This window comes from Bos mutus, chromosome 3 (assembly GCF_027580195.1).
Source record: "Bos mutus isolate GX-2022 chromosome 3, NWIPB_WYAK_1.1, whole genome shotgun sequence".
Taxonomy (NCBI): domain Eukaryota; kingdom Metazoa; phylum Chordata; class Mammalia; order Artiodactyla; family Bovidae; genus Bos; species Bos mutus.
In genome coordinates this window covers 97,702,611-97,718,178 of record NC_091619.1, presented here as the reverse complement: position 1 = coordinate 97,718,178, position 15,568 = coordinate 97,702,611, and the positions used below count along the sequence as shown (strand labels likewise).

The following is a 15,568-nucleotide window of genomic DNA, read 5'->3' as shown; positions in this document are numbered from 1 at the left end:
TCTGCAGTCTTAATTTTCCTCCACCATGTAATCATATTCATAGACTCTGGAGTTTAGCTCAGGGACATCTTTGATGGGCCATTATTCTACCTGCCACACAGACATGTTTATTATTTCTGGTGATCTCCCTTTCTGTGGATTATGTGGTGTCATTTTTCTTTAGTCTGAAGAAGTTTGCCTAACATTTCTTGTAGTACACATCTCATGGTGATGATTCTTTTTATTTATCTGTAATTGTATTTATTTTGCTCTTTTTAATGAAAATAAACTTTATTGAAGTATAATTTGCATATAGAAAATTAATGCATTTTAAGTTACAATCTGATGGGTTTTGAAAATGTATACACTCATATAATCACTGTTACAATCAATACATAGGATATTTTCATCACCTCAAAAATTTATTTCATGCTCCTTTGCTGCTGCTGCTGCTAAGTCACTTCAGTCGTGTCCGACTCTGTGCGACCCCATAGACGGCAGCCCACCAGGCTCCCCCATCCCTGGGATTCTCCAGGCAAGAACACTGGAGTGGGTTGCCATTTCCTTCTCCAATGCATGAAAGTGAAAAGTGAAAGTGAAGTCGCTCAGTCGTGTCTGACTCTTTGCGAGCCAATGGACCGCAGCCTACCAGGCTCCTTCGCCCGTGGGATTCTCCAGGCAAGAGTACTGGAGTGGGTTGCCATTGCCTTCTCCGATCCTCCTTTGCAGTCAGTCTCTACTGCCCTGGCCCCAAGCAACCATTGATCTGCTTTGTATCAAGAAACATTAGTATTTTCTGCTTTAGAATTTCATGTAAGTAGGATGACACAACATCTACTTTTTTATGTGCAGCTTTTTTTTATGTTCAGAATCATATGTGTTGAGATTCATACGTATTTTATGTATCAAAGTTTGTTACTTATTATTACTGAGTAGTTTTCTATTATATGAATATACCATAATTTGTTAATCCATTCACCTATTGATGGACATTTGTGTTTCCAGTTTGGAGCTCTTATTCATTAAGATTCTGTGAACATTCATGTACAAGCTTTTCTGTAAACATTTGTTTCGCAAATAAATACCTCTCTTGGATAAATACAGGAGTGGAATGAATGGGTCATAAGGCAAGTATATAACTTTATAAAAGAAACACTAACACTTTTCTGAAAATGCTTTTACCATTTTATACTCCGATCAGTAAAGTATATGAGTGCCGGTTGCTCTGCTTCCTTAGTCAGTCAGTTCAGTTGCTTAGTCATGTCTGACTCTTTGCAACCCCATGGACTGCAGCATGCCAGGCTTCCCTGTCCATCACTAACTCCCAGAGCTTGCTCAAACTCATGTCCATTGAATCGGTGATGCCATCCAACCATCTCATCCTCTGTTGTCCCCTTCTCCTCCTGTCTTCAATCTTTCCCAGCATCAGGATCTTTCAAATGAGTCACTTCTTTGCATCAGGCAGCCAAAATATTGGAGTCTCAGCTTCAACATCAGTCCTTCCAATGAACATCCAGGACTGATCTCCTTTGGGATGGACTGGTTGTATCTCCTTGCAGTCCAAGGGACTCTTAAGAGTCTTCTCCAACACCACAGTTCAAAAGCATCAGTTCTTTGGCGCTCAGCTTTCTTTATAGTCCAACTCTCATATCCATATCTAACTACTGGAAAAACTATAACTTTGACTAGACCCACCTTTGTTGGCAAAGTAACGTCTCTGCTTTTTAATATGCTGTCTAGGTTGGTCATAGCTTTTCTTCCAAGGAGCAAGCATCTTTTAGTTTCATGGGCAGTCACCATCTGCAGTGATTTTAGAGCACAAAAAAATAAAGTCTCAAGAAGGACAGGTCATGGTGGAGAGTTTTGACAAAACTTGGTCCACCGGAGAAGGGAATGGCAAACCACTTCAGTATTCTTGCCTTGAGGACCCCATGAACAGTATGAAAAGGCTCTACATCCTCACCAATACTTTAATATAGTGCCACTCTTTTTAATTTTAGCTATTTTAGTAGCTATGTAGTGGTATTTTATTTGCACATATTTTTATGTCTTTGAAACTATTAATAACAGGTGCATTAAAATTCTTGTCTGCTAATTTTAACATCTGTGTCACAGTAGGGCAGGATTTTATTGTCTGACTTATGAGTAACATTTCAAAATTGAGTAACAATTTTTTGTTAGATACTGGATATTAAGAATGATATGGGACTTCCCTGGTGGCCCAGTGGTTAAGAATCCACCTGCCAATGCAAGGGACATGGGTTCGATTCCTGGTGAGAGAAGATTCCACAAGCTGCAGGGCAACTAAGCCCATGGGCCGCAACTACTGAGCCCATGGGCCACAATCACTGAGCTGGCGCTGGAGAGCTCATGATGTGCAACAAGAGAAGCTCCCACAATGAGAAGCCTGCGAACCACAACCAGGGAGTAGACTGCTTGCTGCAACTAGAGAAGGCCCGTGTGCAGCAATAAAGACTCAGCATAGCCAAAAATAAAAAATTAATTAATTTTTAGAAAATATACTTAAAAAAAATCAGTTAATGTAACCTATCATATTCGTAGGCTAAAGAAGCAAAATCACATGATCACATCATTTGATACAGAAAAAAACTTTTAACAAAATACAACTGTTTATGATAAAACTTCCCAGAAAAATGGAGAGCTCCTCAATTTGTTAAAGAACATCAACAAAAAACTTTACAGCTAACATTATACATAATGGTGAAGGATAATAATTTTCCCCCATGATAGGGAACAAGACAGAATGTCTCCCTTTATCACTCTTGTTCAACATTTTATGGGACGTTCTAGCCAGTGCAATAAAGTAGAAAAAGTAAATAAAAGGCAAATACATTAGAAAGAGAAATAAAAGTGTCCCTATATGCAGATGACATGATTGCCTATATAGTTAATCCCAAGGAATCTACCAAAAAGCCTCTTAGAACTAATAAGTTAGTTCTTTAAGGTCTCAGAATACACACTAAACATACAAAAATCAATTTCCGTTCAATATACTAGCAATGTACATGAGGAAATAAAAAATAAAAATACAGTATCATTAATAATCATTAAAAGAAAAAACTTAGGTGTCAATTTGAAAAAAAAAAATGTATAGGATTTGTATACTGAAAACTACCCAATGCTGATGAATGAAATAAAAGAAAATCTAAACAAATGGAGAGACATATTATGTTCATGGATTAGTAAGTTCAATACAGTAAACATAATCAATTCTTTCCAAATTGGTAAATAGGTTTAATGAAATTTCTATCCAAATCACAGCAACTTTTTTGTAAACACAGACAAGATTATCCTCAAATTTATACAGAAAGGCAAAGAAATTAGAATAGGTAAAACAACTTTGAAAAAGAAAATAAAGTGGTTCAGTCTATCCAGTTTCAAGACATATACCTACAGTTACCAAGACTGCATAGTACTGATGAAGCAATAGATCAGCAGAACAGTATAGAAATCCCAGAAATGCATCCACACAAATACACCCAACTAAATTTTGACAGAAGTACAAAAACAATTCAGAGAAGGAAAGATAGCCTATTCAACAAGCAGGAGCCACTCCTGCTTGTGGTGACACGGAAATTTATACAATCTTCACGTCCCTGTAATTACTCTGCTTCAGCAGAAACATACGTCTCTATATCCTCAGCCATCCCCAAATGCCAAGCCAACTCTGGGCTCTATACTTAATTTCTGCTCCTTCTCACTCCAAGCAGGATTGACTATGTTGTCCCAGTCGATCAGGTATTTTCTATTTTTCCCTTCCTGTTTATTATTCTTTATCTGTCTTTTACTCCATTAACAGTTTTATGGATGGCTACTGTCTGATCATGAAGTGTTAAATGAAGTTTGTATCACCTAAATTATCTTCTTTAATCTTTTTGTTTATTTATTTTTTAGGCCATGTGGCATGTGGGATCTTAGTTCTCCAGCCATGGATCAAACCCATGTCCACTGCATTGCAAGGTGGATTCTTAACCACTGGACCACCAGGGAAGACCCATTTCATCACTTCTTAACATGGTTCTAGAGCAACTGAATATCGATAGGAAATTAGCCTCTCCACTTATATATCACACATTATATACAAAATTAACTCAAAATGGATCACATATTTGAATGCAAAACATAAAGCTCAAAAGTTTTATGAAAAAACTTAAGATAAAATCTTTGGGATCTAGGGTTATATCAAGTGTTACCCACACCCCCCACATAGGAAGGCAAAGTCTCAGCTACTGAACCGCCAGGGAAGCCCCTCTTCTTACTGTTTTTAACCATTTTGGGGGGAACAGTGCCATGCAGCTTGCTGGATCTTAGTTCCCCTGACTGGGATCAAACCTGGGCTGTGGCTGTAAGAGTGCCAAGTTCTAACCATTGAACCACCAAGGAGTTCCCAGGTCAAGTGTTCTTAGAGTTGACATCAAGATCATGATCCATAAAAAGGAAAAACTGATAGACTGTACTTCATCAAAATTAAGGAGGCTTGTTTGGTGAAAGACTCTGTTAAGAGGATGAAAAAATAAGCTACAAAATGGACAAAAATATTGGCAAACCACATATCTGACAAACAACTACTATTTAGAATACATAAAGCATGTTCAAAACAGCAGTAAAAAACAATCTGATTAGAAAGTGGACAAAATATATTGAAGAGACATTTCACTAAGATATACAGATGTCAAATAAGTCCATGCAAAGATGTTCAATGTCATTAGCAATTAGGAAAATGCAAATTAAAATCACAAGATATTACTCGACACTTACCAGAACAGCTAAAGTTAAAAACAATGATAACATCAAATTTATGCTGCTAAGTCGCTTCAGTCGTGTCCAACTCTGTGCGACCCCACACACGGCAGCCCACCAGGCTTCCCCGTCCCTGGGATTCTCCAGGCAAGAACACTGGAGTGGGTTGCCATTTCCTTCTCCAATGAATGAAAGTGAAAAATGAAAGTGAAGTCGCTCAGTCACACTTCGAGACCCCGTGGATTGCAGCCTATCAGGCTCCTCTATCCATGGGATTTTCCAGGCAAGAGTACTGGAGTGGGGTGCCATTGCCTTCTCCAAAAGTATAAGGATGTGGAAAAACTGGATCATTCATACATTGCTGCTGGGAATGTGAAATGTTACAGTCATTCTGGAAAACAATTTGTGAGTTTTTTAAAAAGCTAAACATACAAATACTCTATAACCTAGCAATTGTACCCCTGAGCATTTATCCCAGAGAATTAAGACATTTTCACACAAAAATCTGCAAATGAATGCTTGTGGCAGTTTATAATAGCCAACACTGGAAACAACCTGGGTGTCCTTAACATGTGACTAGTTAAATAAACTGAGGTACATCCGCATCACAGAATCCTACTCAGCAATAGTAAGAAATATTGATATGATATGCATATGCTCAACAATCTAGATAAATCTCTAGAGAATCATGCTGAGTGAAAAATCCAATTTTAGAAAGTTACTATTACATGATTCCATTTAGATAACATTTTTGAAATGACAAAACTATAGAAATGGAGAATAAATTACTAGTTACCAGGGATTAAAGAATGGGTAGAAGTGAGAAGGGGAAGTGGCTATAAAAGGGCAACATGAGGGATTCTCAGGTGATGGAAATGTTCTGTATGGTGACTGCATTATGTCAATATCCCGGTCCCGATGTCATACTACACTTCTGCAACATGTTACCATTAGGGAAATGGGATAAAGGGTACATAGTATCTCAGTATTATTTCTTACAATTGCATATGAATCTGCAATTATCTTTCTTTCTTTTTAGCTTTTTTTGGTAATTATCTTTAAATTAAAATACATGATTAAAAAGTCAATAAGCAAGTATACCCTGTCCCACTCCAGGCAAACATCAGAGGCAGATTTACCATAAAGCTAAAGGTAAGCTTCAGGGACCATCTGCACAGACCCTGGAGTCCTGGAAGTTATTAGGGATCAGAGTGTTCTAATTGGGGAGAAGCCAGACTGCATAAAGAAGGCTTTCTGATAAATTGCCTAGAGGTTTCAGAAGAAAGGGACCTACATTTCCAAGATTCTATCATTGTTTTTCATTAAAAACAAACATTGAGAACGTAATTTTATTTATTTATTTTTTGGCTCTGCTGGGTCTTCTTTGGTCTGTGGCTTTCTCTAGTTGCAGTGAGAGTGGACTACTCTCTAGTTGTATGTGGGCTTCTCATTGCGGTGACTTGTTGCAGAGCATGGGCTCTAGAGCACTTGGGCTTCAGTAGTTGCTGCACGGAGGCTCAGTGGTTGCAGCTCTAAGGCTGCATAGTGTGGGCCCAGCAGTTGTGAAGCCTGGGCTTAGTTGTTCTGCAGCATATTGGATCTTCCTGGACCAGGGAGTGAACCTGTGTCTCCTGCACTGGCAGGCAGATTCATTACCACTGAGCCACCAGGGAAGCCCTGAGTACCTAATTTTAATGTGTACCTAACTTTAGAAGCGGAGACGGTGATGGCACCCTACTCCAGTACTCTTGCCTGGAAAATCCTATGGACGGAGGAGCCTGGTAGGCTGCAGTCCACGGGGTTGTTAAGAGTCGGACACGACTGAGCGACTTCACTTTCATTTTTCACTTTCATGTATTAGAGAAGGAAATGGCAACCCACTCCAGTGTTCTTGCCTGGAGAATCCCAGGGACGGGGGAGCCTGGTGGGCTGCCGTCTATGGGGTTGCACAGAGTTGGACACGACTGAAGCGACTTAGCAGCAGCAGCAGCAGCAACTTTAGAAGGTCTAAACAAGTACTTACAAAAGCTTCAGGCCCCACAAAACTTAGCTCAGCCCCTCCTTACCACAGCATGGTGACTGAAAAACAATGATTCTAAATTCAAATCCTGGTTATTCTCAAGGTGTGTAAACTTAGTTTCTCTAAGCAGTTTCTTCATCTGTAAAATAGGGATGACAAATGGAATACTGCCTGCCATTGTTGTTCATTTGGACTGCAGCTCACCAGGCTTTCCTGTCCTTCACTATCTCCTGGAGTTTGCTCAAACTCATGTCTATTGAGTTGCTGACACCATCTAACCATCTCATTCTCTGTCACCCCCTTCTCCTCCTGCCCTCAATCTTTCCCAGCATCAGGGTCTTTTCAAAAGATGTCACAGTCATCAGCGATTGGAGACTTGCAGCCACCACAGAAAGTAGTGAGCCCTGGGGGAACTCATAGAGGAAACAAAGAATGTCTGCCAGCAGCCATCAGACTGCAGCCACTCTGTAAGGCGAACCCTGAGGAAACTCAGGATGTAAAAGCACAGGATGTGAGTGAAAGTTGCTCAGTCTTGTCTGACTCTTTGTGACCCCATGAGTTGTAGTCCGCCAGGTGCCTCTGTCCATGGGATTTCCCAGGCAAGAATACTGGAGTCGGCTGCCATTCCCTTCTCCAAGGGATCATCCCAACCCAGGGATCCAACTCAGGTATCCTGCATTGCAGGCTGATTCTTTACTGTCTGAACCACCAAGGAAGCCCGAAAGCACAGGATACTGGCCCCAGAGAGCTGAGGTGCAGATCAAAGGAATAATTTCACTGAGCCCAGAATCTTGCATTTTCCCATACACAGAAAAGCACTAAATTCCTTAATTTTTGATTTCTAGCTTTCTTCAATTATTTCTACAATAATTTTTAGGGCTTCCCTGTGGCTCAGGCTGTAAAGACTTTGCCTGCAATGTGGGAGACCCAGGTTCAAACACTGGGTTGGGAAGATACCCTGGAGAAGGAAATGGCAACCCACTCCAGTACTCTTGCCTGAGAAATCCCATGGACAGAGGAGCCTGGCAGGCTACAGTCCAAGGAGTCACAGAGAGTCGGACACGACCGAATGACCAACACTTTCACTTTAGATATTTCTGACTACTTGCCCTGTGTTGCAAAACTTCTATATATGGAAGTTCCCCCTTGCCTCCTCTGAGGAGTTCTCTTAGGGTTACTTGAGATTCTGCTTCCTGGGCTTGACGTCCTAAAAATTCCCACCAAACAAAACTTAACTCTCAACTTTTAGGTTGTGAGCAATTTTTTTAGTCTACAGGGACAATAATAAACCTGCCTCACAGTTGTGAGCATTCAGTTCAGTTCAGTTGCTCAGTCGTGTCTGACTCTTTGCGACCCCACGGACTGCAGCATGCCAGGCCTCCCTGTCCATCACCATCTCCCAGAGTTTACTCAAACTCATGTCCATTGGGTCAGTGATGCCATCCAACCATCTCATCCTCTGTCATCCCCTTCTCCTCCTGCCTTCAATCTTTCCCAGCATCAGGGTCTTTTCAAATGAGTCCGTTCTTCATATCAGGTGGCCAAAATACCGGAGTTGGAGCTTCAGCATCAGTCCTTCCAATGAATATTCAGGACTGATCTCCTTTAGGATGGATTGGTTGGATCTCCCTGCAGTCCAAGGGACTCTCAAGAGTCTTCTCCAACACCACAGTTCAAAAGCATCAATTCTTCAGCGCTCAGCTTTCTTTCTTTCATTTTTTTAAATTTTTAAAATGTTTGCTTATTTTTATATCTTTTTTGTTTTTCTTTATTTTTAATTTTATTTTTTAACTTTACAATATTGTATTGATTTTGCCATATATCAACATGAATCCACCACAGGTATACACGTGTTCCTCATCCTGAACCCTCCTCCTTCCTCCCTCCCCGTACCAGCTTTCTTTATTAAATGATTATAACTAAGAAATTTAGAGGTACCTGACAATAAATGCTATGTGTATACCCCTTACTAGTGAGTACCTAGGTTGTGCTTGGCATTATATCGAGAAATTTGAGCACATTATCTAATTCTCAGAATTGCCAAAATAGTAACATAATACACAGTTTCGTTATGAAGTAATTGACGTTTTAAGAAACTGAGCCTACAGGAAGACTGCGTGTATAGGATTAGGTCTGACTCCAAAGCCACATTGCCGCCAGCACGGTTTTGCCTAGGAAAGGAAGGTAGCTTTCTTTGAGACACCCCAGATCTAAAAATCAAGTCCCCTGGGAGCTTTCACTGCCTAAGCCGACCACGTGGTAGGGAGTCCAGACGGAAAAACTGCCCCCACCCTCGGCGGCTGGGGATGGGGAAAAGGAGCGACATCTAACTCCAACCCCGACCTCCTCTCCAGCTCTGTCACATACTATGCCCCCTTTCCCAGCCTTCTGCACACAGGTGCAAGTCCTTCGCAGCCCCATCTAAAGTAAACCATCACTTCAGTTGCTTCCCAGGCAGCACAACAGGCCAGTGGACCCGAACGCAAGCCCTGCCCCCAAGCGCAAGCCCTGCCCCCAAGCACAAAAACCTTGCTGGCCCTCTTGCCCCGCCCACCTCGCCTAACCGCTCCCGCCACCGCGGACCCCGCCCTCCCCCCTAAGTCCCACCTCCTCGCTGATCCCCTTAGCCAACTCAGCTCTACTTCCCCGGCCTCTCCGCGACCGCAGGGCTAGGCCCGCCCCCATCCTTGGGGCGCGAGCGCCGAACGCATAGAACGCAGCCAATGGGTGGTGCGGTGGCTGCACCGCGGGAGGTTCGATTGACCGGGCCTGGCGGGTCCCGGGAGTCCTGGCGGCTGTTAACGCGCGCTTTGGGTAGAGGAAGGTTTAGCGGCAGTGCTTGGGATTCAGCTGTGCGGCTCTTTCCAGCCTTGCCTGGGATTCCCCTCCCAAACCCGGGTTTTCTACGTGTCCTGCCTGGACCCCTGCTCGGCCTCCCTCAGGCCCGCATCCGCACTCCGACCTGGGAAATCCCTTCTCCGGACTCGCCCTCCCCAGGCCTCAGATTTTCACCCTTCCTCCCCTCCCCCCACCCCGCTGCTACCCCCTGCCTTCAGGTCCATCTGGGGCCGTTATTCCGACTCCCCTCTGCCCAGTCTGGCAGTCTCTTCCCCTGCCTCTTCCCCCCATCCTAGACCTCTACCCATCTCTGATTGGGTACTTCCTTTTTGCCCTTCTCTCCCGCCTCGGCTACCTGGAGACCGACACTCTTCATACTTCGGGCCCAAAGCTCAGCCCCTGGCTGTATTCCCTCCATTCCTGCTCCTTTAATTAGCCCATGCTCTCAAAAGAGTAGCAGCCCGCTCTTTAGTAGGCTGGTTCTACATTCTCAGCTGCTGTGTGCCTTTGACCTTTGCCTAATGGGTACTTGACATTTTATGTTACTGGGTCCAGGATGGTAAGTATGGGCCTATGGGAGACTGTGGCTAGCACTATGGCTGGGTCTAATGGACTGTTTCCGTCCTCTTCTTACAGAGGAGGAGCTTAGCTCCCAGCCAGCTGGCCAAGAGAAAACCGGAAGACGGACCCTCTGATGATGAAGACTGGCAGCCTGGAGCAGTGGTGAGTACTCTGCCCTCAAGGGGATAGGGAACGTGGGGTTGCAGGGCTGTTTAGGCAGAGAGGAATCCTAGACTTGGTTTCTGGGGTTACATGAAATGTACCCTGTCACCTCCAGAAACCTTTCAGTGTTTACTATGTGTCAGGCATCGAACTGGATAAAAATCTTTGTCCTCAAGGTGCTCACTAAAAGCTAGTATGCCTCAGTTTTCCTGATAGGAAAATTTGCTGTTCCAAAGCAAAGAGCTGATTGGGTTGGACCCTTTGGTTCCCTTGGGAAAAAAGTGGGGAGGAGGCCCCAGCAGCAACTAGCAGCTCTTTTTCTCTTTGTCACCTGCCCGTGTCACAGAACAGTAGGGTGTACTGGGCCTGTGGTAGAATCTGAGCTTCCTTGGGCCTTGATTGGAGGGGTGGTGCTGCCCCTCCTGTCCCTGCAGATAATCAAGGGCACCACGTTTGACTTTGGACTGGGCCCTGCCTTGGAGGCTTTTTGGGACTAGCTGTGGGTAGGACCTATGTAACCTAAATCAGTAGGATGATGATGTAGCATGCACTTCAGAGAAAGCAATTCAGGAAGCAGTGGTTTGAAGAAGGGATTAGCTAAGAAATATCTAGAAGGCAATTTGGGGCGGTTGCAACATGTGAGTAAAAGCCCATAGAGAGAGTGGAAGGGGTCTGGTGTTTGTTTCAGGTGTGCCTTGTAGCTTCGGATACCTTGGCAAGCTGCTACAGGTGGATTCTTGCCTGATGGCTCAGTGGGGCTCGTTCTGTAGCTGCATTGCTGGTGTGCAGGCTGTCTTGGCTGCCCCTTGCCACTTACATGGGTCTCAGACTTGAACTTGGGGCAGCACTTGGTGTTGTCTGCTCCTGGTTGCTCCAGAAAATGCTTTCACCACAGACATGGTGGGGACTGGCGAGAGCGGCCTGGGAGTTGGGAGCAGCTCTACTCTTGCCCCGGAGAAGGCAATGGCACCCCACTCCAGTACTTTTGCCTGGAAAATCCATGGACAGAGGAGCCTGGTAGACTGCAGTCCATGGGGTTGCTAAGAGTCGGACATGACTGAGCGACTTTACTTTCACTTTTTACTTTCATGCGTTGGAGAAGGAAATGGCAACCCACTCCAGTGTTCTTGCCTGCAGAATCCCAGGGATGGGGAAGCCTGGTGGGCTGCCGTCTATGGGGTCGCTGGAGTCGGACACGACTGAAGTGACTAAGCAGCAGCAGCAGCAGCTACTCTTGCCCTCCATTGGTAAACCCTGGGAGGAAAGCAAAGAGTCACTCAGTCATTCCTTGGGGCTTTTGGAGTGAAGATTTGTGGGCAGCTTGACTATGCTACTGATGGACTTGCCCGTCACAGGCTCACTTCATTCGCTTCTTCCATTGCCCCTTGGGGCTTCCCTGATAGCTCAGTTGGAAAGAATCTGCCTGCAGTGCTAGTTCTATTCTTGGGTCGGGAAGATCCCCTGGGGAAGGGAATGGCTACCCACTCCAGTATTCTGGCCTGGAGAATTCCATGGATTGTATAGTCCACGGGCAGGCAGAGTTGGACAGGACTGAGCGACTTTTACTTTTCACTGCTCCTCAAATTAGGCAAGTTCTTTAACTTCACTAAGCTCCAGTGTTCTCACCTGTTACATCAGGATGTAAACATGTATTCTAGGATTACTATGAAGATGATATATGATAACACATGTGAAGAGTTTAGCACGGTGCTTTACGCTTAATGAGATTTTAAATATTAGTTGTCATTGTGGCTAACTCTGTATCATCCAGACTTCACCTTCCCCAATTCTCTCTCCTAGACTTCTAAGAAACCTAAGAAATCCAGCTGTGAGACCCAGAGCCAGGAGTGTTTCCTGTCTCCTTTTCGGAAACCTTTGACTCAACTAACGAATCGACCACCCTGTCTGGACAGCAGTCAACATGTAAGCCTGAGCTATAACCTGTCGGTGTCTGTGTGTGCCCTCTTTTGTTTAGGGAGGCTCCCTGAATCCTCTCACAGTAGCCATCAGATGCTTTAGTGGGAGATTTGGGCCTGGCCACAGCTCCCAGGGCCTGGAAAAGGCCTGACCTCTTTTCTTAGAGATTTCCTTAGTGTACCTGACTTGGAATTCCCCTTGTTATAGCTACTTGGGCACCAACTCTCAGGTGGCTGGGACTGGCTGATGACAAGGTGCAGACAGTGAAGACCTTCCCATTTAGACAGGGTGTTGGAACCCAGCAGAGAACTGTCTGATTCTGCATAATGGCGTCTAAGAAGTACCAGAGCCCTATAGCTTTCACTGTATCCTTTAGTAAAATCAAAAGTAATCATCACCATGGCAGGTTATGTGCATTATCTCATGTAACTCATTTTTTTAAGATAAGGAAGATGAATCCTAGAGGGGTTAAATAATTTGCTTAAAGTTACAAAATTGTCAGATCTGCCTAGCTCCATCCAAAGCTTTTTCCTCTAAACCTTCTGAAGGACACCAAGACACAGCTCCAAAAACCTTTGGAATTTAAATGATAAGAGGGATCAAGATGTCTTCTGTTATTCCTAATGAACCCCTTTCAGCCACACCTGAGTTTGCTAATGAGATGACTTTGGAAAGCACTTAACTTTGGGACTGGTTGCCAGGGGAACCAACCCACCAATGGCCAATGTTTAATCAGTCCTACCTGTGTCAAAAGCCTCCTTAGAAACACAAAAGGTTTGGGAGGGTTTGGAGAACTTCCTGGTTAGTGAGCAGGAAGTCAGGAAGAGGCACACTCGAAGCTCCTCTGGGCCAGAAGCTCCAGTGTTCACCGCTCTTCCAGACCTCCTCCCTCTGTGTGTCTGTTCATCTGGCTATTCATTCATATCTTTTAATATCCTTTGTGATAAACCAGTAATCTAGTAAGTAAACTTTATCTGAGTTCTCTGAACCAGCTAGTGAATTAATCTAAGGAAGGGGTTGTGGTAACATTTGATTTGTAGCTTGGGGTCAGAGCCTTTCAAGACTGCCTGCAATGCAGGAAACTTGGGTTGGATCCCAGGGTTGGGAATATCCCCTGGAGAAGGAAATGGCAATCCCTCCCAGTATTGCCTGGAAAATCCCATGGACAGAGGAGCCTGGCAGGCTACAGTCCATGGGGTTGCAAAGAGCTGATTGAGCGACTTGCACTTTGTGGTTAGAAGCACCTAGACTTGAGATTTGCTTCTGATGCTTTCTCCTGGAAGATAGTGTTGGAATTAAGGTGTAGGGAACCCAAGTGGAACCGAAGATTTGCTTGACGTGTGGAAAACCCACGTCAGGTGTCAGAAATAGTGTAGTATTGAGAATAGAGGAGACGCAAGATTGTTTTTTTAATTAATTTTTATTGGAGTATAGTTGCTTTACAATGTTGTATTAATTTCTGCTGTGTAGCAAAGTGAATCAGCCATACGTGTGTGTGTGTGTGTGTGTATATATATGTATATATATCTCCCCTCTTTTTGGATTTCCTTCCCATTTAGGTCACCACAGATCACTGAATAGAGTTCCCTGAGCTATACAGTTGATTCTCATTAGTTATTTATTTTATACATAGTATCAAGAGTGTATATATGTCAATCCCAATTCATCCCACCCTCTCCCTTCCCCTTTGGTGTCCATGCATTTGTTCTCTACTTCTGTGTCTCTATTTCTGTTTTGCAGATAAGATCATCTATACCATTTTTCTAGATTCCACATATATACGTTAATGCATGATACTTGTTTTTCTCTTTCTGGCTTACTACACTCATTTATAAATAACAATCTCCAGGTCCATCCATGTGTCTACAAATGACCCAATTTCATTCCTTCTTATGGCTAATTCCATTGTGGACACACACACACACACTCTATTCTTTATCCATTCCTCTGTTGGTGAACATTTAGGTTACTTCCATGTTCTGGCTATGAACATTGGGATACATCAGTCTTTTTTTTTTTTTTATAAAATAAGCAACAAGGACATGCAACACAAGGAAGTATAGTCATTATTTTGTAATAACTTTATTTTTTTGCTTTAGAGAGTTGATATTTCATTTTTAAAATTTTTATTGGAGTATAGTTGATTTACAGTGTTGTGTGTTTCAGGTGTGAGCTTCCCAGGTGGCTCAGTGGTAAGCAGTCTGCCTACCAATGCAGGAGATGCGAGTTTGATCTCTGGGTCGGGAAGATCCCCTGGAGAAGGAAATGGCAACCCACTCCAGTATTCTTGGCTGGGAAATCCCATGGACACAGGAGCCTGGCAGGCTATGGTCCATGGGTTCACAAAGAGTCAGACACTGACCACTACATGTGTCTTTTTAAATTATGGTTTTCTCTGAGTATATGTCCAGTAGTGAGATTGCTGTTCATATGCTAGTTCTGAGTTTTTTTAAGAAACCTCCATACTGTTCTCCATAGTGTTTGTACCAGTTTATATTCCCAACAACAGTGCAAGAGGACTTCCTTGTCTTCACTCAGTCTCTAGCATTTATTGTTTGTAGATTTTATTAATGATGGCCATTTTGATGGGTGTGAGTTGATACCTCATTGTAGTTTTGATTTGCATTCCTCTAATAATTAGTTTCAGTCGTGTCCGACTCTGTGCGATCCTGTAGACAGCAGCCCACCAGGCTTCCCCGTCCCTGGGATTCTCCAGACAAGAACACTGGAGTGGGTTGCCATTTCCTTCTCCAATGCATGAAAGTGAAAAGTGAAAGTGAAGTCACTCAGTCGTGTCCGACTCTAGCGACCCCATGGACTGCAGCCCTACCAGGCTCCTCCGTCCATGGGATTTTCCAGGCAAAAGTACTGGAGTGGGGTGCCATTGCCTTCTCCCAATAATTAGTTATGTTGAGCATCTTTTCACGTGTTTGTTTGGCCTTCTGTACGGTTTCTTTGGAGAAATGTCTGTTTACGTCTTCTGTCCATTTTTTGATTTGATATTAAGCTGCATGAGCTGTTTGTATATTTTGGAGATTAATCCTTTTTCAGTTTGTTCATATGAAATATTTCCTCCTATTCTGAGGGTTGTCTTTTTGTTTAGTTTATGGTTTCCTTTACTGTGCAAAAGGTTTTACGTTTAATTAGGTCTCATTTGTTTATTTTTATTTTCATTAGGAGGTGCATGAAAAAGATCTGAGTGTTTTGCCTGTTTTCCTCTAAGAATTTTATTGTGTATAGCCTTACATTCAGGTGTTTAACCCATTTTGAGTTTATTTTTGTGTATGGTGTTAGGAAGTGTTCTAATTTCATTCTTCTACATGTAGCTGT

At 43.3% G+C, this 15,568-nt stretch overlaps 1 protein-coding gene across 4 annotated transcripts in view; it reads left to right on the top strand.

Annotated features, from left to right (window-relative positions):
- Positions 1-9,491: 9,491 nt before the first annotated feature.
- Positions 9,492-15,568, top strand: part of RAD54L (RAD54 like) — a 38,571-nt gene continuing 32,494 nt past the window's right edge. Inside the window, exons 1-3 of one of the 4 annotated variants that reach the window (XM_070368120.1) lie at positions 9,492-10,157; positions 10,235-10,321; positions 12,122-12,244. In XM_070368120.1, coding sequence (XP_070224221.1) covers positions 10,155-10,157; positions 10,235-10,321; positions 12,122-12,244 — 213 coding nt within the window. In that variant the 5' untranslated portion in view covers positions 9,492-10,154. The remainder of the gene's footprint in view (positions 10,158-10,234; positions 10,322-12,121; positions 12,245-15,568) is intronic. The other 3 variants (XR_011463725.1, XM_070368119.1, XM_005894223.3) reach the window with 3 other exon arrangements.